Source organism: Eurytemora carolleeae, unplaced genomic scaffold (assembly GCF_000591075.1).
Source record: "Eurytemora carolleeae unplaced genomic scaffold, Eaff_2.0 scaffold239, whole genome shotgun sequence".
NCBI classification, from domain to species: Eukaryota; Metazoa; Arthropoda; class Copepoda; order Calanoida; family Temoridae; genus Eurytemora; species Eurytemora carolleeae.
This window is the reverse complement of record NW_019397018.1, coordinates 102,968-125,860: the sequence shown is the minus strand read 5'-3', so window position 1 is coordinate 125,860 and position 22,893 is coordinate 102,968. Positions and strand designations below refer to the sequence as shown.

The window sequence follows — 22,893 nt, the reverse complement described above, 5'->3', positions numbered from 1 at the left end:
GGGTCCATTTCTAGAGCTCATGCATATCTATTTTCTTTATAATCTGACTTTTGTGATTACTTTATCAAAGTTGTAATCTATTTGGAGAAGTATTTACTAAATCTAAAATAAATTTAATTAAATTGATTAAATTGAAACAGTGAACTTGAAGATCTTGAAGTGGTTAATTTAATCATTCTTAAAATCAATTTTCTCTTTCATGAAACAAAACAAAAGTTTTTCGGAACTGCGATTTTGTTACTTATATTCATTTAGAAATAAAGGGATATCAGTGTTAAACCACAGGACGAAACTGATAAGTATATATTAGTAAACAACCTTTTTTTAATTCAAATTTACTGGGATGCTTCGCACCCTTATCCAAGCATTTTTCTTTTCATGGTTGGTTCAATTTTTTTTTTTACATAGTACATATTAATGGTAAATTTTAAAAAGAACATTAGTAGAATTTTTAAACAGAAATTTGTATACCTTTACGCCCTCTAAGGCTAGAAAGAAGGGCGCGAAGCGCCTTGAATTTCTAGTATATATATATAAAGCTATGTTGCTATGAGTATATTGGTATATATATATATAAAGCTATGTTGCTATGAGCATCTTGGTATTTATATATAAAGCTATGTTGCTATGAGTATATTGGTATATATATATATATATATAAAGCTATGTTACTAGAGTATATTGGTATATATATATATATAAAGCTATGAGTATATTGGTATTTATATATAAAGCTATGTTGCTATAAGTATATTGGTATAAATATAAAGCTATGTTGCTATGAGTATATTGGTATATATATATAAAGCTATGTTGCTATGAGTATTTTAGTATATATATATAAAGCTATGTTGCTATGAGCATATTGGTATATATATAAAGCTATGTTGCTATGAGTATATGAGTATATTGGTATATAATATAAAGCTATGTTGCTATGAGTATATTTGTATATGTATAAAGCTATGTTGCTATGAGTATTATTGGTATTTTTATAAAGCTATGTTGCTATGAGTATATTTGTATTGTAAACCTGAGGTTAATGTTGCATGAGTTGACATAGATTTGGCTTAAGCTTCAATTTTCCTTTTGTTGTATTCAAGATATATATTTATATCGATGAAGAATAAGGCATAGAAAAGAGGACCTGGACGGCAGGCACTATCTACTTCCTGTTGTCTGTTGTGTATTGTGAGAACTGTTCTAAATTTTTAACTCAATATCTCTAAAATTTTAGAAAACAGTCGCTGCTAAAATTTAAAAAAGCCCTGCGACTTATCATTTCATGTGTCATTTCAAACATTGCCTGAGTTAAGTTCAATAAACCTGCAAAAAAAGTACTTTTCTAATAAACGAGCAATTTTAGCGGATTTTTTAAAATTATTTTTTATTATATCAGCAGATATGATTCCCTGATTGAAAACGAAAAAATTCAGTAAATTTTTTTTTAAATTTTCTTTTGCAGGTTTTAGATATTTGGAGATGATTATTTTATAGAATTTAAGAGCTGTCGAGTGTCGACCTGAAATTTTCAGGAATTACTCAAAAAGGAAAAAGTAACTGTGGCATTTTTTTAAAATTAGTAATCATTTGTGGACACTTCAATGTACAGGGCACAAAGTGAGAACACACCCTGGACGAACCATCTGGCAAGATGCGTTCAATGTTCAGCCAACCTTAAACTTATAGATTTGTTTTCTACTTTTTACTCAAAACACATTCGCTCAAAAAAATTTTAAAAGAGAAAAAACGAAAAATTTACGTTTAATTGGTCAAATTGGGATGAGAAAGTGAAGGCTTCCTGTAACAAGAAACGAACTATTAAATCAGTGTGAACGCACTATTGAACATAAATAGTTGATCGAGAACATTACAGAGGAAGAACCCGGACAGGGGATCAGTTTGTTCCGTTCTACCGCCTTTTTTAAAGGACTTTTTCTTCCCATTTTAGGAAGATATATCATTCGAAGTGAAGGATGAACTTCTTATTGCAAGGAAGTTTCAAAAGAGCAGTAACAAACAAAAATACGATTTTTTTGTTGTTTTATATTCATATTTTTAGTTTTGCTTTTTTACATTTTTACCGTAAAAGTAATTAACTTATAATTTTTTAAAGGGAGTGTTCGCGAAAATTGAAAGGGGGTGTAGGCTTACGGCGAAAAATAGGCGCTTTTAATCGCTACTAATCTTACTTCTCTCTGTTGTGTCTTTAAGGAGAAAATTGTTAAAAACGTCTCATACAGAAGAACGCAGAGTCCATACAAACTGAGAAAGATGCAACATTCAACTCGGATAGCAAATTTATCAATTTAATTCCAAACAAATCATTCAGATATTACAAACAATAGTCATCAATTATTTTTCGACGCATTCGTATCTAGTTATAATAATTCATAATATTTTTATTTTGTTTTTTAAAAGTAACATTTCACTGGCGCTAGATTTTCAAACATTCCTGGAAAATATGAAAATGTAAAGTTTTAAAGGAGGTTTAAACGGTAGCATTATTCTTAGGGGCATTCCCCTCATCAAGGTGTAGATCACCTGAAATTTAAACTTTAAAGGATTTAACATAAGCAACGCAAGCATAGAGAATTTTTCCAAAACAACGTTTGTTTAGATATTTAAAAAATCCGAATTAACAACTGAATTCAGGAAATGCTCAAATCGTAAAAAATCATATAATCAAAAAAGAGTAAAAAAACAACAGAATTTCAGTCGAAATGCTAGTGGAAGAGTTTTTAAAAAAAATCCTTTTTTGGTCTGAGATCGAAGAATTTTGAAAATACCGAGACTCGGGATGGATTGGGATCAAAAATCACAGCTTGCTGGGCACGCCAAACTAAAGTAAATTTCACGTAACTTTTCTCATACTTAAAAATAAAAACCGAGGAGATACGAGGTCACAAAGAGGTAGGTCAGAGATACGAGGTCACAAAGAGGTAGGTCAGCGAAGACACAAAGAGGTAGGTCAGAGATACGAGGTCACAAAGAGGTAGGTCAGGGATACGAAGACACAAAGAGGTAGGTCAGAGATACGAGGTCACAAAGAGGTAGGTCAGGGATACGAAGACACAAAGAGGTAGGTCAGAGATACGAGGTCACAAAGAGGTAGGTCAGGGATACGAAGACACAAAGAGGTAGGTCAGAGATACGAGGTCACAAAGAGGTAGGTCAGGGATACGAAGACACAAAGAGGTAGGTCATGATGTCGCATAGATTTGACAGTGTGGAAAAGGACCAAACTGTTAAATCAGCGTAGGACGGTAATCATGGCGCCATGATGCACATTTCGAAACATCTAAAAAACTGTGTTTCTTAATGCAAAATAATGGCTTATATGGGTTTTAAACAAAGAGCCGTCAGTTTACCAAAAACTTATTATCTAAGATATGGGGGGGGGGTCCATTTCTAGAGCTCATGCATATCTATTTTCTTTATAATCTGACTTTTGTGATTACTTTATCAAAGTTGTAATCTATTTGGAGAAGTATTTACTAAATCTAAAATAAATTTAATTAAATTGATTAAATTGAAACAGTGAACTTGAAGATCTTGAAGTGGTTAATTTAATCATTCTTAAAATCAATTTTCTCTTTCATGAAACAAAACAAAAGTTTTTCGGAACTGCGATTTTGTTACTTATATTCATTTAGAAATAAAGGGATATCAGTGTTAAACCACAGGACGAAACTGATAAGTATATATTAGTAAACAACCTTTTTTTAATTCAAATTTACTGGGATGCTTCGCACCCTTATCCAAGCATTTTTCTTTTCATGGTTGGTTCAATTTTTTTTTTTACATAGTACATATTAATGGTAAATTTTAAAAAGAACATTAGTAGAATTTTTAAACAGAAATTTGTATACCTTTACTGACCATAAACCACAAAAAAATGTGACTGAACGGTTGATCCGTGGCGTGGGCTCAAACAAGTGAAAACGAAAAACCAATACATATTTTTTCAAATATATATATAATATATATAGTTTTTTTTAAACAATATCAAAATAATTCTTTCCTGAGTGTATATATGGACACGCCTTATTTAATTAAGCTGCAGATGCATGTATTTGTCTTAATTAGCCTAAATCAATTAATTGATCGTAAATAAGTAAAAAACAAACCTTACCTTTGTGTTATATAACAGTCTCACGGGCAGCCGTAGTACATTTGAATTTCCGAGCCGGGTCAACCTTTCCAGTCCCAGTTTGTACTGTACCTAGCTCTATGGACAGGACTAGCCGGTGCAACAAGGTTGACGCGGTCAGACTTTATGCTTCCTATAGGTTGAATTTACTTTTACTAAAGGGGCAGAGGTGCGTGGTTTTCAATGATTATGTATAAAGTTGAAAACATGTTTTAAAGATAAAAAATATTGAATATTTAATGCTGACATGGAATTTACCTTTATTCGACTTGTAAATTATATGAATAAAAATAATCATCATTCATAGTTTGTCATCCTTAATTTTTCTTTTTTTAATTTTAAATATATATTTTTAATAGGTTTACATGTCAATGGAAAAAAGGGAATTGAGACTTTGTCACAAACTCTTATTTTCTTATCCCTATATCTTTGCAACTCAATGTCACAGACCTTATATATTTTAAACTACGAATTCAATAATCTGAGTATGAAATATTAAAGATTTACACCATGCATCAGGTTATTAAGATATAGGGAATAGAAAATAATAGTCTGTGGCAAAGGCTCAATTATTTTTGGATTAAAAGCAAAAGCTGCCCAAATTCTAAGTTTGATTGACTTAAAGATTTTAAATGTTCTTATATAAATGAAAAATTATATAAATTAAAAACTTTTCGAAAAGAATATAAATTTCTGCTAAGATGATTCAGATGAGATAATATCCATTCAAAATTTACCCGGCCGCCTTTCTAATTAGCTCGGCTTATTCATGCTTTTTTTAAACGAGTGCCATTGACAAAAAAATGTATGCCAATATCACAAAGAAAGTCAAAACATTTTTTATCTGATTGTAGTTTTGATTAATTTATATTGTACTAATAGTCACACATTCCAGTGTTGGAATTTAACATAATCATACAAAATAACTAAAATGAGAATTTAAATAAAAGTTATTTATTAATTCTCTTGTTTTAGAAATCCAATATTAATTCTTAATAAAAACTTTGTTTCTAAATTCCAACTCGATCTAAATGAGATATTGCTTGGAATTTCTAGAAATTGAAAATTGTTTCCCAAAGTTGATTGAAACCCTTCAAGATTTTGAAGTTTTCTCTTCAACTTTTTGATCAAATTTAATATCTTTAGATCTATTAAATGCATACTTTTGCCAATGTTACTTCAAAGCATAACAGAAATTTGATTTTTTTCGACCTCGAATATATACCTCGAATAAGTAAAAAAGAGCAATGTTTCAGGGTTGTGAAATAATAACTGAATATATACATTAATAATTTAACAAAAAAATATTCAACATTTTTTTTGATAATTCACAAAATGTTTGGTGAAAAATCGTTAAAAACTTTTTTAAAATTTTTAAATCGACAAGCCGGGCGGTGTTTTTTTGTTCGTTTGTTTCAAAAAAAAAATCATCAAAACTGCAGAATCAATAATTATCATTTTACTTCACTATCTTGATTATACTTTTGTTTATTTTGGATCAGTAACTCACATGCTTTTAGCTTTATTATTTATTGTTTGATATTTGAAACTTTGACTAAACCGTGCTGCGTACAGAATTCATTGTTTGAAATATAACAGGAACACAAAGGTTGCAAAGATAAAGATATGGTAAAAACGGATTTTGTGACAAGTAATCTTATGTTTATAGAAATATGTAGAATGTATAGATATATCTCATTTTCACACATTTATTAATGTAGAAATTGTCATAAATATAAAATGAATCATCTTTGATAACCTCACAAATATGAAAAAATAATTTGTATACAGCTTAATTAATATAAATTGTAATCTAAAAAATGCAATTTCATTTTCTAGATCTTGAATTTTAATTTTGCAAAGTTTTAGTATTCAGCATTCAACTTAATTACTAATTATAATCCAAGAGAAGGAATTCAAAAGAATTCTAGGATTGGAACTACGTTTTTGATGTCACTTAAATTTAAACACTTACGTAAAACTATAACGAAGTACATCCTGTCTTATCGACATATTTGCATTCGTATTTTAATCAAAATCCTCAGAAAATAGTGTTGAATATTTTGAAGATGTTGAAGATGTTGAAGATGTTGAAGATGTTGAAGATGTTGAAGATGTTGAAGATGTTGAAGATGATGAAGATGTTGAAGATGTTGAAGATGTTTTTATCCTTTATAATCGTCTTTGATCCTTTAAATAGTTTGCTGTATTCATTTGTAAATCTACTACTATTGATTAGTAAAAAATATATATGTCTAAGAAAGGAATATTTTAAAAATAAATTACAAAAGCGTTAAAAATACTTAGTAACGAAAAGAAAAATACGACATCAATTATTTCGTTGTTTTTTTTAAGGCTACTGTTTAAATTTTTTTTCTGAATGTTCAAAGAAATAATAAACTTAAAAGAAACTGATTTTTTCCCACAAAATCTGATTTTCTAATGCCTATATCTTTGCAACCTAATGGTTATAACCCTTTCAATTTGATAGAGTATCATCTCGTCTCTAATCTGGACCAAGCCCTAAAATCAGTTTATGCAGTGCAGACATATTTTTAAATATTCATGTACTGATCCTGTATTCGGGTTGTAACGAAACATATATTAATGCGACCATTTTTTCTCTTCAAAATTGATATAGCAATACATGCATACCAAGACACCCAACCACAACAAGCCAAGGACATTCAAGAGCGATATGAAAGATTTGTAATAGGAAAATGAATAGGAGAATAGACAGACATAAACCGTACTGCATTGCATTCAATTGTTTTGGTTATGTAAATAAATACATGAATAGAATAAATAAACAAATAAAGTAGAGAGTAAAACAGAAAAAGAAAAAGGAAGAAGAAAGCGAGAGAAATAATAGAGAAGTGAAAGTGTGGAATGAGGAAAGAGTAAAATATAAAGGGAAAAGAAGAGATTAGAAAGAAGAGAAGGAAAATGAAAGGGGAAATGAAAGTAAGTCGTATAAGGAGAATATGAAATTGTGTCCCTAACTGTTTAGCGTACAATTGTGTCCCTAACTGCTTAGCCTACAATCGTGTCCCTAACTGTTTAGCCTACAATCGTGTCCCTAACTGTGTATGCGTAGAATTGTGTCCCTAACTGTTAGCGTGCAATTTTTTCAGGTTTTCGCTAGTTTTGTTTAGAGGTTGTGGTATTTTTGCAGAAATAAGAGCTCGTGTCAAAAAACTCAGTTTCTTTAATCAATGGGTTTTCTTTTCTCCCGAAAATTTTTATTTTCTAGAATTTAGTTTCAATGGCACCTGTAATAGAATCAAAGAGAAATATAAAATGAATTGGAAATTTATTTTATCCCGCATTTCAATAAGATTCTGCAAATAAATAGAAGGACCTGGGAAAATATTATTGAAAGGAAAGAAAGGGTTGTCAGAAAGCAGAAAAGAATAATAGATTAGGAATTATCTATTATCGGAAAAGGATATATAATCCAATCCAACACATAGTGCACATTTACCCAGGGATCTATATCTTTCCATCAAAACTTATATCTATACCTCTATCTACCCTCCAGATATCAAATCCATCAAATATTCCTGCATTTCCTTTCTTATTTTATTATAAAATTCACGTTTAAGACTCTCTTGAAATTGAACTAGAAACATAAAACATGGTTAAGAATTTTATTCAGATTAAAACAAGCTTTGAATTGGTTAATAGAATACAGGTAGAAAAATGTTAACAAATTAAATAATTTTTTTTTTTGCAAATTTCACATCGAGATCAAACTAATGTTTAGTGAAAAAGTTATGGCACGTTGAAGAATGCCCCTAGAGAAGTGACGTGATGTAGGATGATCACAATATTGTATTTAAATTGAATGAAACCCTTCTATTGTAGTTCTCGTGGTGTAGCATGATACTCTTGGTAGACTAGGTATGCTCCTATTCCATACACGATAGTGTTGAAGATACCGAACACCTGAAAGTACGAAATCCGTCAATATTTTAGAAGAAAATCCGCCAAATTTAGTCTAGTTTTACGAAGCCAAAATGCACAGAATATTATCTTCCTTAAAACTTGTCAAGTCTTCGCCAGGGGCAAAGAGTCTAGTTTTGTCTAATCAGGTAAAAAAAAATCCAAAAAAAAACATATATCTGGCTAATCTTATTATGTTAGATCAGTTCCCCTGAAACAATCAATGATTGTATTCTAAAAGAGATGGAGATGTCCCACACGTATATAGCTGCAACTGTTCAATGCATAGCCTTAATGAATCCTAACCTCCCAGGTAATCAAATGTTTTAAGCTTACATGGTCTAAAACCTAAGCCAATTATAAAAATATAATAAAGTTTGTATTTTCTAAAAAGAATTAAGAAAAAAATCTATGAAATATGAAATATCTACTTTTTGCAGGGTTTGCTAATGTAACACGCCAGCTTGGAGTAGAGCACTCAGACAGAGCACAGGGTTGGATCAGGTTAAATATATATTTTTTTTTCTTTAAAGTCTACAACTACTACCACCCCCCCTGGTTGGGAATATAAGCATACAAAAATGTATGTCTAGTGGAAAACATATTTTTGGTACTTTTTTCTAAAAAAACTTATCGACCATGCGTCAACTCTGATAGCCATTGTATTTTTGGGCGCCTAAGATTGATGTTTAATTGTAAACAATATATTTATAACTTTTATCGCTGTTTCACATGATTTTGGTTTATATTCTAGAAAGTTAAAAATTACTGCTTCATCCAATTATTGAAAATACAGCTAGTGTATTGTTCTAAGCCATTCTTGTTTTCTTTGATTTATGAGGGAAACACGTTNCTGAGGTTTCTGCGGATTTCCCCCCCCTCCATATATATAATTCAGCTGTTAGTGTATAATTGCTCCTGTATTGGCAAAGTGTGGAATACTAAATGTTCTATTACAGATATCTCAGAACTTGTGACTATGAGGTTTCAATGGAAAAATTTCTTACCCCGATGAAAACCCAGGTAAAATCCTGGGGAACATAAATTTTGCAATTTCAATGGGATGAAAATTAAACTGATTATTAATTTTTAAAATTTGATGATGAATGGTTTATCTCATCATATTGGAATTGATGATGAAAATTCCATTTTTAGATAAAAAATTCATGTATACCTTATGGAAACACGATTTATAAATATACAATATTTGTAATATAAGAGTTCTATATTGCAAGGATTGATATTAAAAAAAAAACTATAAATAAAATGTCATAAACGTTTTTCAATTTTCAATCCCAAGCATAAATTTTGTTTAAGATTAAGACGTCCATATATCTATAAAACAACTTCTGTTCCATTTACAGATATTATATCAAAATGCAAAATATAGAATCTATATGAAGACTGTTTCTATGAAAAATGTCAGCTTAATATTGAAAAACGATAAATCACAATTGAGAATATCATCAGACAAATGAAAAAGCGAATAGCTGCAGAGTTGTGTAGATAGTTTTTTTGTTGAATTCTAATAATTATTATCCATTTGTATTGGTCGTTTAAAAAGTAACTTATAATTGAGTTAATTTTTAATAATTATTTTTTGCCATAGATGGAGACAAAAAGAATTTACGGTTTTTGCTATTTTTATCAAAATAACAAAGTAAAGTCCCAAGTATTGTCGAACGAACTTTAAGAAGTAGAGTTTTAATAAATCAATTGTTAAAGAATTAATGATAAAAAACTATGTTTCAAGGATCTGAATGATATGAAAGAAGGCAGTGCGGGAGAATTGCTTTTACATGCTTTAAACCAGGCAGTTGAGAAGGTAGGTCTATAAACCAGGCAGTTGAGAAGGTAGGTCTATAAACCAGACAGTTGAGAAGGTAGGTCTATAAACCAGGCAGTTGAGAAGGTAGGTCTATAAACCAGGCAGTTGAGAAGGTAGGTCTATAAACCAGGCAGTTGAGAAGGTAGGTCTATAAACCAGGCAGTTGAGAAGGTAGGTCTATAAACCAGGGAGTTGAGAAGGTAGGTCTTTAAACCAGGCAGTTGAGAAGGTAGGTCTATAAACCAGGCAGTTGAGAAGGTAGGTCTTTAAACCAGGCAGTTGAGAAGGTAGGTCTTTAAACCAGGCAGTTGAGAAGGTAGGTCTCTATAAACAGTTTCTAAAGTTTCGGTATTGTTACAGTTTTACAAATAATCGAATTCAGATTTTTAGTGTACAAGTTAGAGTTTAATGTTATAGGTTTTAATTGTTTAATTTTAGACAAAAATTAATTTCATACAAAGTGACAATGTTATTTTATTTTGATTTAAAATGGTAATTAATTTGTTGCTCCTAAAACTGAAATTAAATTCACGTAATTCACTCATCTTCTCAAACTCTAATTTTCTAAACTTTTTTGTCAAAAACTATCGATATTTCACACTGCTGAATAGTCATGCTTCAAGCACCTTCAGGTTCCCAAAATATAGGGATGATCTTGATGTGAGTAACTATAAGCATGTTTAGGAAGAGGAATTGTTTGATTGGTATTTTCAACAATCCAACAAGTTAAAAGCTGCAGGGGATTCTGCTGGTTTCAGTGCTATTGTTAAAATTCTTCAAATAAACAGAGTAAGTAGTAAATATGATTAAATTAAACCTCTACATCAAAATGTTATTGTTTCCTCAGAGAGAGATTGTTAACATAATTTAAAGACCCTCCATTCAAAATACTGCTGTATAATATTGAGTGAGATATTATTTTTTACTATTTGATATTATTTAACTGAGGTTTCTGCGGATTTATATAAAAAATGGAATCATAGAATCTTAACTTTTTAACTCCTAAGAGATATAAAGTGATATATAGTTGTGAATTGGTATTGCAACGAAAATCTGAGTTTTATGTGTTTATTTAACCAGTTTATAATGTTTAGGTAACTGATCTACTGGAGAGTATAGATCTAATAAAGTCTGCTATACAGGAGAACAAGCTGACCCGTCTCGATGAAGAGTTCTCTAGTATAAATATAAACCCTCCTTTACCTACTCCTAGTCCTAATAGTAAACCCATGGGACAGTGTCCAATGGGGTTTGCCTGATTTTTTCTTAGCAGATGTATCTTTTTTAAATCTATATGTATAATATGTTATTCATTTACAGTAAAGAGAAAAATAAAAACTTCCATTTTAGGTTTTTGAATTCATTGATTTTTAACAAGAAAGAGAAGACAAAGTTTCATATTTCTATTCAAACCTTATGATGTGGAAGAATTGAATTTTACAGTAAGTGTGAGAAATATATTTTTTTTATTAGAAACCTTCTTCACTCTTTTCCGTTCAGGAAAAATGAAGATAAAAAAATGTTCAAACAATAATATGTTTTTTAGAAATATTTTTTCACGCAATGTTACCTACGTACTTTTTCAGAATTGATCTAACCTCTCCAGAGTCCAGTACTCTAAGTAACCTCCCCCCCCCCTCCCTCAATGTTAAAAAAATACCCCAACCGACAAAGGGGTAGCTCGCCATTAACCCTCAATACCCCACCCCTCAACAAAACCTATAAAACAACTTTAAAAACCATTTAAGATCCCTTTAAAAACTTACCCCTCCAGCAATCCTTGCATCACAGTCACTGACTCCAGCACAATATCCAAACCCAGCCAACAGGACGATAAAGGCGATTATATAGAAGATGGTGGCCAGGCAGGTAAATACAAACTCAACCCACAGGAAGGTAAACGGTAGTTTCATCTAAACAGACATTTATCACATTATATTATAAATTGATGGATTGATAAATATGTATTTCTCCTATGCAATTATAAAGTAATTGAGTATTTGCTGGTTTTCTAATCCCTATATCTTTGCAACCCAAAGTCGGAAACCTTAAATATTCTAAACTATTAAACTATGAAATTTTAGCGTGTGGCGAAGACTAAATTTCTTTCCTTACATTATTAGATAGGGAGGGATTTGTGGAACCTTAATCTCCCCTGGAGTGGATGATTTTTTTAGTACACACTGTCACGTTTGACCGTAATATGGCTGTTTGTTTATAGTACACAACTCTAGCTACCTCAAAGTCGGGCCGACACTTCAAATATACCGGAGTTTTCAGTGATGAGAATTGATTGATTAAATTGTAAATCTTATTATCCTTGTATCGAATAATACTATTCCTATCCAACTATTTTTCCTCATCAATTTTGTTTTATCCATGTTGTTCCCTGTCGTTTTTTCTACTAACAAATTTAAACGTTAATGTTGAATTATAAGAAATTTTTAAACCCTCTTAAACTTTTCAAATTTGAACCGTTTTTTCTTTAAATGGAAGATTATCTTTTTTTAGAATTGTTCCAAATATGACAAAGTATCTATTTAATATTTTAGAAGACTTTTTTGAAAATTCTATTTTGCCTGGATTGAAACTTTTCTCTTGTAAAATGAAAGAAAGTTAGATTAATTTCATGTCAAGAAGATTAAAGAAATTTGCATAATCATATTTTTATATCTAATGTTGGCATCGTTCATTTCATTCGGTTTTATTCATTTCGGCATTTTGGAATTCATAAATCAAGTGGACTCACAAAAATCTGAGAAATTTTACCAAAATAAAATGTTTTAATTCTGATAGATTCCAGTAATTTAAGTTTGATCTCTTGAACTTGAATTTTACATTTCTCAAGAAAATTTTACCGAGATTTTTTACAATATAGTTTTTAGTTTGAAATTTCGAAGGTTTGCATCGTCAGGCTGCAAAGTTTTAGGGAGTGTAAAATTATAATGTATGGTAACAACTCTGTTTCTTTGCTTTCAATAGAGTATACTTTCAATAAATCAATATTTACAATAACTTGGAATGTCCAAATTTCCATACAAAGGTGGGAAGGGAGGACCTCATTTTTCTGATATTTTTTCAAAAACTTTGTGTAAAGTTTATGTCGGTTGTCAAAATTCATTAACTTTGGGTGGGTACTGGGTAAACTCAATTCTGGACTCTAGGATGCATTTCCCATTTCCGTTTACCATTCACCCCGGGCTTACCACAGTGAGAAGCATTCGATTTCTTTTATTTGAAATCAAACGTGTTTTGGTCTATTGTTTAACAATCTTTAAACTTACAGGTTTTTTATTCTTACTTTTCCATTCAACATGTATATGCCGACAAAAAAAATGTTTCAGAAAAAGGCTAAAAAATGATGTATACTGGGTCAAATTGTGATCGAAAGTCACAGCTTTCTGAAATATTGACAGAACCGTTAAATCCACGTGATATTTCCTCCCCTTTTCCAGCATTTTCTTTCCTCCAAAAGGCCAATAAGTCCTTCGGACTTTATTACTTGGGATTTCTCTCTGATTTTTTGTCATGCAGAACTGATTTGTGATCTAGTTTTTGGAATCAAACTTGAGGAGAAAAATGCCTTCCCCCCGCCCCCACTCTTATTTCCCCGCATTTTTTTCCAAAACATTTCCCTCTGAATTAAATTCTAGAGTCCAGAATTGAGTTTCTAGACCCAAAGTTACTGACTTTAGACACCCCACATGGACCAAACGCAAAGTTTTTGAAAAAAAATATCCGAAAAATGCGCTAATAATTACATTTCCCCCATTTTGCAAAAAAAAATCAGAGAGAAATCTCTAAAAACGAAGTAAAAAACATTTCACTATAATACAATAAAAAATTCTATATTTGTAAATAGTTTTTAGAAATTTAAAAGATCTGAATAAAGACACGTCTAATTAAATTATAATGTTACAAAAGCTTGAGTCCCTTTGAATGATTTACCTTGATGAACTCCCGTATCTGTAGAAGGTAGTAGAAGGTCCATATTAGAGTACATATAAACGATGTTACAACCACAAAGAGAAACCAATGGTTGTGTCCGAGACCCCAGGTTGCTCCCAGTGTAAACCTAAAATATAAGAAAATATATTAATATCTAATAATTTTAATAATTTGTTTAATACATTAAATAACTAAGACTAACTAATAAAAACTGAAAATTTATTAAAAAATTGTAAGAAATGGGAAGTTATGAATAGAAAGAAAAAGTTGAACTACTGATTTAACTACTCCTGTTGACCTGTCTTAGTTTAAATAGTAGTTAAACCAGCTGTAACAGTTCAACTACCTGTTCATTAAACTCTCAATGCCTGTATATCTGAGCAACTAGATTTTTTTACTTGCTATAAATACTGTTTTCAAGTGATCTATTCTAACAAATATTATTTTACATTTTTGTTTTTTTACGATTATCCATTGCATATTACCACCACCAGGTTTCAGTGCTGAGGTTATATAAAATATATATATGGATTTTTATTTATCCAAATATATATTTGGATCAAATATTGGATTTTACTTTATCCAAATACATATTTGGATCTAATATTGGATTTTACTTTATCCAAATATATATTTGGATCAAATATTGGATTTAACTTTATCCAAATATATATTTAGATCAAATATTGGATTTAACTTTATCGAAATATATATTTGGATTTAACTTTATCCAAATATATATTTAGATCAAATATTGGATTTAACTTTATCGAAATATATATTTGGATCTAAAATTGGATTTAACTTTATCCAAATATATATTTGGATTAAACATTGGATTTTACTTTATCCAAATATATATTTGGATCTAATATTGGATTTTACTTTATCCAAATATATATTTGGATCAAATAAAGGATTTTACTTTATCCAAATATATATTTGGATCTAATATTGGATTTTACTTTATCCAAATATATATTTGGATCTAATATTGGATTTTACTTTATCCAAATATATATTTGGATCAAATATTGGATTTTACTTTATCCAAATATATATTTGGTTGAAAGTTTGATTGAATAAGCGCTTACACATTAGTATTTAGAAGGGTATCTCCGATACGAAACTGCCAACTGAAATTGAAATTCTATATGTGATATGTATTGATATGTATATTATAGCCTTGATATATGCATAGAAGCAGGATATTTTAATGGATTTTTCTTTTCCTATTTGGCGGAACAATTTTAAAACTTTAAAAAGTTTGAAGCTTAGAATTGTTTTGCATGCATTACATTTTTAATATACTTTTACTTAGTTTGAAATATAAAGATTATAATTTTTAAAATCTTGTTGTTTAAATACTTGTATAAAGGTTAACACACTAAAGACAAGAAATGATGATAAAAATAGTTTTTAATAAATTGAATTGTTAATATTTTCCCAAATCAGATTAAAGTATAAGATAACAAAATGGCAAGCATTTGTTAAGCAGCTTTCAAAGCAATAAAATTAAGATTCTCCGAAACAAAATAATTTCCCGACGTTTGCTTAAGCTCATTGCTTAAACTCATTGCTTAAACTCATTGCTTAAACTCATTGCTTGAACTCATTGCTTAAACTCATTGCTTGAACTCATTGCTTAAACTCATTGCTTGAACTCATTGCTTAAACTCATTGCTTGAACTCATTGCTTAAACTCATTGCTTAACTCATTGCTTGAACTCATTGCTTAAACTCATTGCTTGAACTCATTGCTTGAACTCATTGCTTGAACTCATTGCTCCGAGTTGTTGGATTTTGTTATCTTTTCTTTTTTTGTTCGTATTTGTTCTTCTTTGATAGTCTTTGTAATTCATCGTTCCTTTTTGTTAGTCTGTGTAAGTCATCGTATTATTCTTTGTTAGTCTTGTTAGTCATCGTGTTTCTCTTTTTTAAGTCTTTCTTAGTTACATATATCATTGTTAGTCTTTGTTAGTTTCATTTTTCTTTGTTAATCTTTGTTAGCTACATTTATCTTTGTTAATCTTTGTTAGCTACATTTATCTTTGTTAGTCTTTGTTAGTTACATTTATCTTTGTTAAAGTCTTTGTTTGATAAGGAACTGAACGTTTACCAAAAACGTTAATTTTCACATTTCTATAACTTTTCAATTTAATAATGTATATTGTATTTTGATATTTTAAACTTTCATAATTGATAATCTCATATAATTCATTTTTGAAATATTAAAAGTCTACAACTTTAGGTTGAAAAGCTATGAAGATTAGATAATTAGGATTTATGACGAGAATTTAATAGTTATAGTTTATTATTTACATTACATATTTTTTAACTTTTGAAGTTTATTTTCACTTCAAAGGTTGCACGATAATTAAAATTAGATATTCTGGTTTCAAAATTGCTTGTTTATAATAAAGTTTAAAAGCAGGAACAATTTTGAATGTAAAATATTTAAAAAATATTAATTTCCTTAATAAAAATTTAAAATTAATTGCCTTTTCTCTTAAAAAAAACAAATTTTCAATAGTTTGAATATGGATGATGAGATGATGAAAAAAGGACAAAATACAAACATTGAATTTTAGATATCAGTTGAATATTTTTAAAAATGAAAAATGGAAAAAACTCTTACCCAACGCCCTTAGCAGGAGATGCACAGGCCATACATATCACTCCAAAAGCCTGGAAATAAGATTTTATTTTTGTATTAATGAATTATACAGGGTGTCCCAAAAAACATGGGAATTCAGTGACGAATTCGATATCGTCTTTGTTATGAATTATCATTGTTATTCCTAATTTCAAAAGCCATAATATTATTATGTCTGCTAGAGTTTATTTAATGAAAAGGGTAAAAGACCGAAAAGATGTGTCTATAATGTCTCCGCAAGATGAACAGTGAATATAAACAAGTTTACTCTGTTTGTATACTGTAATTTTCTTGTTTTACTAAGTACAACCGGTTGCAGTCAAAACATAAACAAACAAAATGTAAACATAGCAGACGAAATTCTTACAGATTACAGCTTTCTCAGTAGGTATCACTATACTAAATCAAAGAATTATTCATAAAGACGATATCGAATTCGTCACTGAATTCCCATGTTTTTTGGGACACCCTGTATCTCGATATAGAAATACAATTAGAATAGATCTGACTCAGCAGGGAGGCTTAACTATACTTAAGAATATTAATATATTCCGTAGAAAACAAAATAAAAGATAAAATTTCTATTTTATAGTTTTTGTATTTGAGACAAATTTTATGGTTTCTACATACAAGGGAATTGGTTTAAACGAGAGAGAAAAGACTATTTTCTACGATTCATCAAAGTTTACGAGATTTCATACGTTATAACAAAGAAACAAAAAAGTGTAGATAAATGTAAAAAAAACACTTTTTTTGGTATAAAGAAAAATACAATAAAAATTACCAATTCTATCAGCTTTATTATCCCAGGAACAGTCTTGAAATATCCTATATTTAACCTGAAAAATAACAATTTAAGCTAAATAATCTTTTACAACGCTCTGTAAGTATTCAGAAAAATTGAAAATTAAAAGATCTAATCCAAGAAAATTTAATTACTTTTGTTATTTGTAGATTATAATAAATGTTTTAATATAAAAGTACAAATAAATTTTTTTTTTATCAAAAATTGAAGAAAACATAGATAGATAGTCAAAAATAGCTGTTTGGACATTTTATTTATGTCTAATGTTGATGTATCTGATCCATAACTATTGTATAGGATCAGTGCTAACCATAAAATTGTGGAATCGGAAGACAGCTGTTGGACTCAAGTTATGATTTTTAATTAAGTCCAATGAACATGAAACACACATGCAATTGTGCAGTGTACACTGTGTACAAAGTGATTGGACCTATTTTATTTACTTTAAGTATTCCACTGGTAAAACTATTTTTTTTCATCACAACTTCAAGATAAAAGTCGTCTTCCTATGTCTTAGTTTCAAGGATCTTATTTTATTCCTGATTCCTAGGGATTGTGTAGGATCAGAGCTTACTGTATCCTGTGTATGGAGTGTACTAAGTATACCTGATCTCTAAGGATTGGGATTGTGTAGGATCAGTTCTAACTGTATCCTGTGTATGGAGTGGACTAAGTATACCTGATCTCTAAGAAGTGTGTAGGATCAGAGCTTACTGTATATCCTGTGTATGGAGTATACTAAGTATACCTGATCTCTAAGGATTGTGTAAGATCAGTGCTAACTGTATCCTGTGTATGGAGTGGACTAAGTACACCTGATCTCTAAGGATTGGGATTGTGTAGGATCAGTGCTAACTGTATCATGTGTATGGAGTGGACTAAGTATACCTGATCTCTAAGGATTGGGATTGTGTAGGATCAGTGCTAACTGTTACTGTTGTATGAGGTTTTACGCTCCCAATCTCAGACATCATGCCAGCCTGATCAATCAAACAATCCTTTGTTTGAATCTTTGATTTTAATTATGGTTTTTAAAGCTTCTTTGAAGATTTTATTTCACTGAAATAATAGATTTTAGTTCTTTGGTTTAAATTTCCACTAAAATGATAACCAGAAAACTCTAAAATATGAAGACAACTTTTAAAATTAAATTATAACTTTAAAATCCGATTGAGCCTGAGACACAGCAATTGGATAGTGTAAAACAGACCAATTTCACTAAATTAGTGATTCAATAAGTGTCTAGTAACGCTAATTGCTTTTTGACAACATGAGATACATTTAATTACTTTAAAAATGTCGTCTTCCGATTATATTGTTTTCTTGTTATCATTGTAGTTTAATTTTTATGTATGAGTTACCTTAGGTAAGAAAGATACAACTATGAAAAGAATCCGTATTTGTTATTCTTTTTACTGAAGAAATGCAATTTACAATTTCTTAACAAATTATTTTTATTCTAAATCTGGATGAATTTTGAGAAATGTAATTTGCAATTTTTGAAACTTAAAAATGCCTAAAAATGTTCAGGTTTTAAAATGTTCCTGAAAATCCTTATAAAAATTTCCTAAAAATAGAAAACGAAGACGACTGTACGGAATACATTCTATCTTTTTGCTTGCACACATGAATTCATGCATCTGTTAACTTATTTTTTTTCAGTCAAATAATTTGGTTTATCTTTAAAAAATATTTGTTAAATGTCGTCATTAAGTTCATTCGTTGTATTTTACTATCCGGTTTATACTTTTTACAAGGTATCTACAAACCTATCTGATGTTCAATTTAACCTGGTTGATTGGATGTTCATGATGCCCTGGTATTGGTACATGAGGATGTACATGACGGAGTCTGGGAGATTTACTCCGTTCTCGCATTTTCTCAATTATTTGACAGAGACGAATAAATGTCGTCTTAAACCAAGACACTGCTAAGACTGACTAAGGATTGGCTCGTGAATGCTGACTAATCGATTGGTGCTTAGTTCGATACTAGAAAACCTGGCGAATTAAGAATTTTCGGGAATTTTACCAATTAATTAGCATGACATGAACTCAAAGGACAACGTAGCCAGAATTGTCCCCCTCCTCCAGTGTTTACTGTTTCTTAAACAAAATTCTAAAAAAGGGGATGGAAATTTCCTCCACTCCCCCTTTACAAAAAATACCCCGCTTCCAACCCTCAAAAAAGGTTTTTTTATCTGCAATTTTAAATGGAATACAGTGTAAACTGTCCTGTTTGATACATCAAAAATTGTAAACTACCCGTTCATTCCCCCTCCCCCCCTCTTGGGCCTACCCCTCTTAAACACTAAACAGGCCCCATGCATTGCATAATCAAATATAGGCATTGGTCAATGCTCTATGCACCTCAACTTCATATAAGCATACACTGCAGTGCATACAAGCAATTTACGCCCATTATACAGGGTTACCCACAAACCATGAGACAAATCTGAAACCCTTCAAAGTCTTTTATTTAATTATTTGTCAAAGAGAGAAACATGTTCAAGTTGCAGATAATTATGAATATATGGAAACAGACAGTAAAAATTCCGTACAGTCGTTTCTGAATTATCATGCTTTCTGGGTAACCCTGTACTATACGGTTTTATAACTATAGATACAATTACAATTGTTAATTTTTGTATGTATAATTAGAAAACTGCACGAATTAAGAATATATAAAATTATATACTTATATATGCATTCAAAATATTTATATATATATATATATATAAATTTTATAAATAAACATGAAACATGCCGGGGAGCACAATTCTAAATTATAAGTTTGAGCCAGATTTAACATTAAATCGTAATTTGTCTTACTCTTTTCGGGAAAATCGCCTTTTCCTCGATCGATAAAATTTTAGTTTATTTCTTTTCTTCATTTTTTACTTTCAACTTTAAAGGGAGTGAAGACCATCAGGTTACCATCCATTAAAATATTGTTATGTCCGATTTACAACGGTACCTTTTCAAACTTTATCTGAGCAACGATGGGAAAGATATCGTCGTTTTATAGAAAACAACAATTAAAAATTATCAATGATCAATGATCAATTAATCATTGATTAATCAAGAATCGTTTTTGCTGAGACAAGAAGTTAAAGGGCGGCCCCCTCTTTAAATGAAATGTCAGTTGAATTTAAGTAGACGGTCCCTTTAAGGAGTGTCCTATTAGACCTAAATCCTGCTGACGGCAATAAAAAATATATATTTAGTGGTTTCTTGTTAGAAATCTCTTTAGATGACGTAGATCAACGTATAAAATCTCAATTACAATCAGGATCATAGTTTTTATGGGAATATATCAGATTGAAGAAAAGTGAGAGAAAAAAAACTAGTTCCGTCCTAACAATGCAACAAATATTACCGGTAGGACCGGTATCCGATAATTCATTCCCAGAACCTCAGATTATTGCCTTAAAGGGATTGACAACATTTTTAAAGTGATTATTCTTTTAAAGAGATTTCTACATGTCCAATTCAATATATCTTTTTCTGTGTTTCTGCTGAATTTGTCCGCAAGTAATTATTATACCATAAATAACCGCAATGATCAATTTCCAAATCGGAAAACAAAGGTGAACGATTGTACTGTTGTGAATCGAGCATGTAACTCTTTAAAGGAAAAGTTCACAAAAATACGTCAGTTCCACTCCCTTAACTACTTTTTATGATTTTTATGTATTTTATATTATTTCCGAAAGCGTATAAAAGCGTATAAAAGCAGAAATCAATGGAATCTTATTGTAGCTATACCAGTTTTATGGTTTTCAGGGGGGTTTCAGGCCACAACGAGTTCTGTCACCCCTGCTAATAATAATATCTAAGCAGTGTTTGAGTGAGAGACGAATCTAGTGATTAAAGGTGGGTAATGAGTGGAGGGGGGGCAAATGGAAGGAGGTGATGCGCATGCCCCCCCCCCCCTCCTTACTGAAAGGGAGGAACCACAAATGCAGATTATCCTATCCGGTTTTAGCCAAACATGAGTCATCATTATAAACCATCTTACCAGAAGATAGGTTTTGCATTTTTTCGCAAGAAAGTTAGAAATTTTAAATATTCGTATACTAATTCATTAAATACAAGTCTAAAGAAATAATACAAACATCTACATTATTGAAAATTAACATCATTGAAAAACAATTTTTCCTTGAAAATTACACCAGAACTGAAAATTGCAAATTTTCCAGTTGCAATTTTGCAAATTTTCTAAGATTCTGTGATTCAATCTTTTTAAAATTTTAGATTTCGATAGAAACAATTTATATACACATTTTTGTTTTTCTAAACTTTTGATTTTGCACCAGGCGCCGCAAATCACACTTTTTTTGACTCACCCTGTATAAAAAAAATACTTAATTCATTTAGTTACGGTTTAAAGGTTAACATATTGTTTGATTGTATTAAACTTAGTTTTAAAACATGTTTTGAATTCAAGTTTATAGAATTTGTGTAGAATAGGAATTGAGTCTTTGCAACAAACTTAGATTTTTTCATCTCAGTATTTTTTAACTTGATAGTGTAAACTTTTGATATTTCAAACTCAGCCAATTTTATTTAGTAGAATTCATAGTATGCAATATTCAAAGTTTACGTCATTGAGTTGCAAAGATATAAGGATTAGAAAATCAGAATTTGTGGCAAAGACTCTTAATTCCTTCGTAGATTTCTAAACGTACAGGGCTACCTACAAAGGATGAGAATTCAATGATTTTAATTTATTCTATTTCGGTAAATTGGTGGTTTACTGTACGTACAGTATAGTATACATGTACAGTGTACACGATATAGCACATAAATTCAACCGGTTTACTGTACGTACAGTATAGTATACATGTACAGTGTACACGATATAGCACATAAATTCAACCGGTTTACTGTACGTACAATATAGTATACATGTACAGTGTACACGATATAGCACACTTAGATTCAACCTGTTTTTAAGACAAGGTCGACTCTGAAGTGGCGTAACGCCTTCGGCTTTGATTTTACCGCTCTATCTCACTAATGCTTTTCTGCAGATGTCGTTAGCTTTTTTTGATGTAATTGACAAAATTCTCATCGATTTTTGCTTGATGGCTTGAGACCTATAAATCACATTGATAGAATAAAATAAAACATTCAATTTGCCGTATTTGCAGGAGTTTAGATTCTCATTCAAATTATATTTGCAGGAGTTTAGATTCTCATTGAAATTATATTTTCAGGAGTTTAGATTCTCATTGAAATTATATTTGCAGGAGTTTAGATTCTCATTGAAATTATATTTTCAGGAGTTTAGATTCTCATTCAAATTGCTAATCTTGTTTAGGTAGCACAGTGTTTATTTTTTAGTAAAAAATAAAATAAAAATTGGATTGTTTTCCTTGAAGTAAATTTGCTGACGAAACTTTGTTAGATCTTGTTCCTTGGTCTTGAACTAGTTTTAGTGTTCTATCCAACCATGCTTTTTACAAATTATCTGAAATAGTTAATTACTTCATTTCCTCGTAATTAACCCCTAATTAGATAATGTTGTTCAGTGTATCTAATCAATGTTAAAGA

At 30.2% G+C, this 22,893-nt stretch overlaps 2 protein-coding genes across 4 annotated transcripts; one reads left to right on the top strand and one right to left on the bottom strand.

Moving 5' to 3' along the window:
• Positions 1 to 7,784: 7,784 nt before the first annotated feature.
• LOC111711157 (uncharacterized) lies at positions 7,785 to 22,830 on the bottom strand. 3 transcript variants are annotated; one of them, XM_023485430.1, is made up of 8 exons: positions 22,715 to 22,830; positions 18,224 to 18,315; positions 17,315 to 17,369; positions 16,513 to 16,562; positions 14,969 to 15,010; positions 13,875 to 14,001; positions 11,693 to 11,839; positions 7,785 to 8,101 (listed from the first exon to the last, which is right to left on the bottom strand). In XM_023485430.1, the coding sequence occupies exons 2-8, from the start codon at positions 18,307 to 18,309 to the stop codon at positions 8,012 to 8,014; spliced, it is 597 nt and encodes a 198-aa protein (XP_023341198.1). In that variant the 5' UTR covers positions 18,310 to 18,315; positions 22,715 to 22,830; the 3' UTR covers positions 7,785 to 8,011. The 3 variants fall into 3 exon arrangements, with proteins under 3 accessions (XP_023341198.1, XP_023341196.1, XP_023341197.1); XM_023485428.1 differs by lacking the exon at positions 22,715 to 22,830 and adding an exon at positions 19,126 to 19,415; XM_023485429.1 differs by lacking the exons at positions 14,969 to 15,010; positions 22,715 to 22,830 and adding an exon at positions 19,126 to 19,394.
• On the top strand, positions 8,117 to 11,285 carry LOC111711159 (uncharacterized). The gene is made up of 7 exons (XM_023485431.1): positions 8,117 to 8,247; positions 8,300 to 8,411; positions 8,539 to 8,602; positions 9,058 to 9,121; positions 9,852 to 9,923; positions 10,611 to 10,715; positions 11,021 to 11,285. Exons 1-7 carry the CDS (start codon positions 8,173 to 8,175, stop codon positions 11,183 to 11,185), a joined length of 657 nt encoding a protein of 218 aa, XP_023341199.1. The 5' UTR covers positions 8,117 to 8,172; the 3' UTR covers positions 11,186 to 11,285.
• Positions 22,831 to 22,893: the final 63 nt, after the last annotated feature.

Excerpts from the sequence above, each read along its gene's own strand:
- LOC111711157 (XM_023485428.1), bottom strand. The coding sequence starts at position 19,212 with ATGCGAGAACGGAGTAAATCTCCCAGACTCCGTCATGTACATCCTCAT. Across the intron at positions 15,011-16,512 it reads TCTCCTGCTAAGGGCGTTGG|TTGGCAGTTTCGTATCGGAG; the intron begins GTAAGAGTTTTT and ends TTTCAATTTCAG. Across the intron at positions 14,002-14,968 it reads ACCCTTCTAAATACTAATGT|GTTTACACTGGGAGCAACCT; the intron begins GTAAGCGCTTAT and ends CTTATATTTTAG.
- LOC111711159 (XM_023485431.1), top strand. The coding sequence starts at position 8,173 with ATGCACAGAATATTATCTTCCTTAAAACTTGTCAAGTCTTCGCCAGGG. Across the intron at positions 8,248-8,299 it reads GTCTAGTTTTGTCTAATCAG|ATCAGTTCCCCTGAAACAAT; the intron begins GTAAAAAAAAAT and ends TTATTATGTTAG. Across the intron at positions 8,603-9,057 it reads AGAGCACAGGGTTGGATCAG|ATATCTCAGAACTTGTGACT; the intron begins GTTAAATATATA and ends GTTCTATTACAG.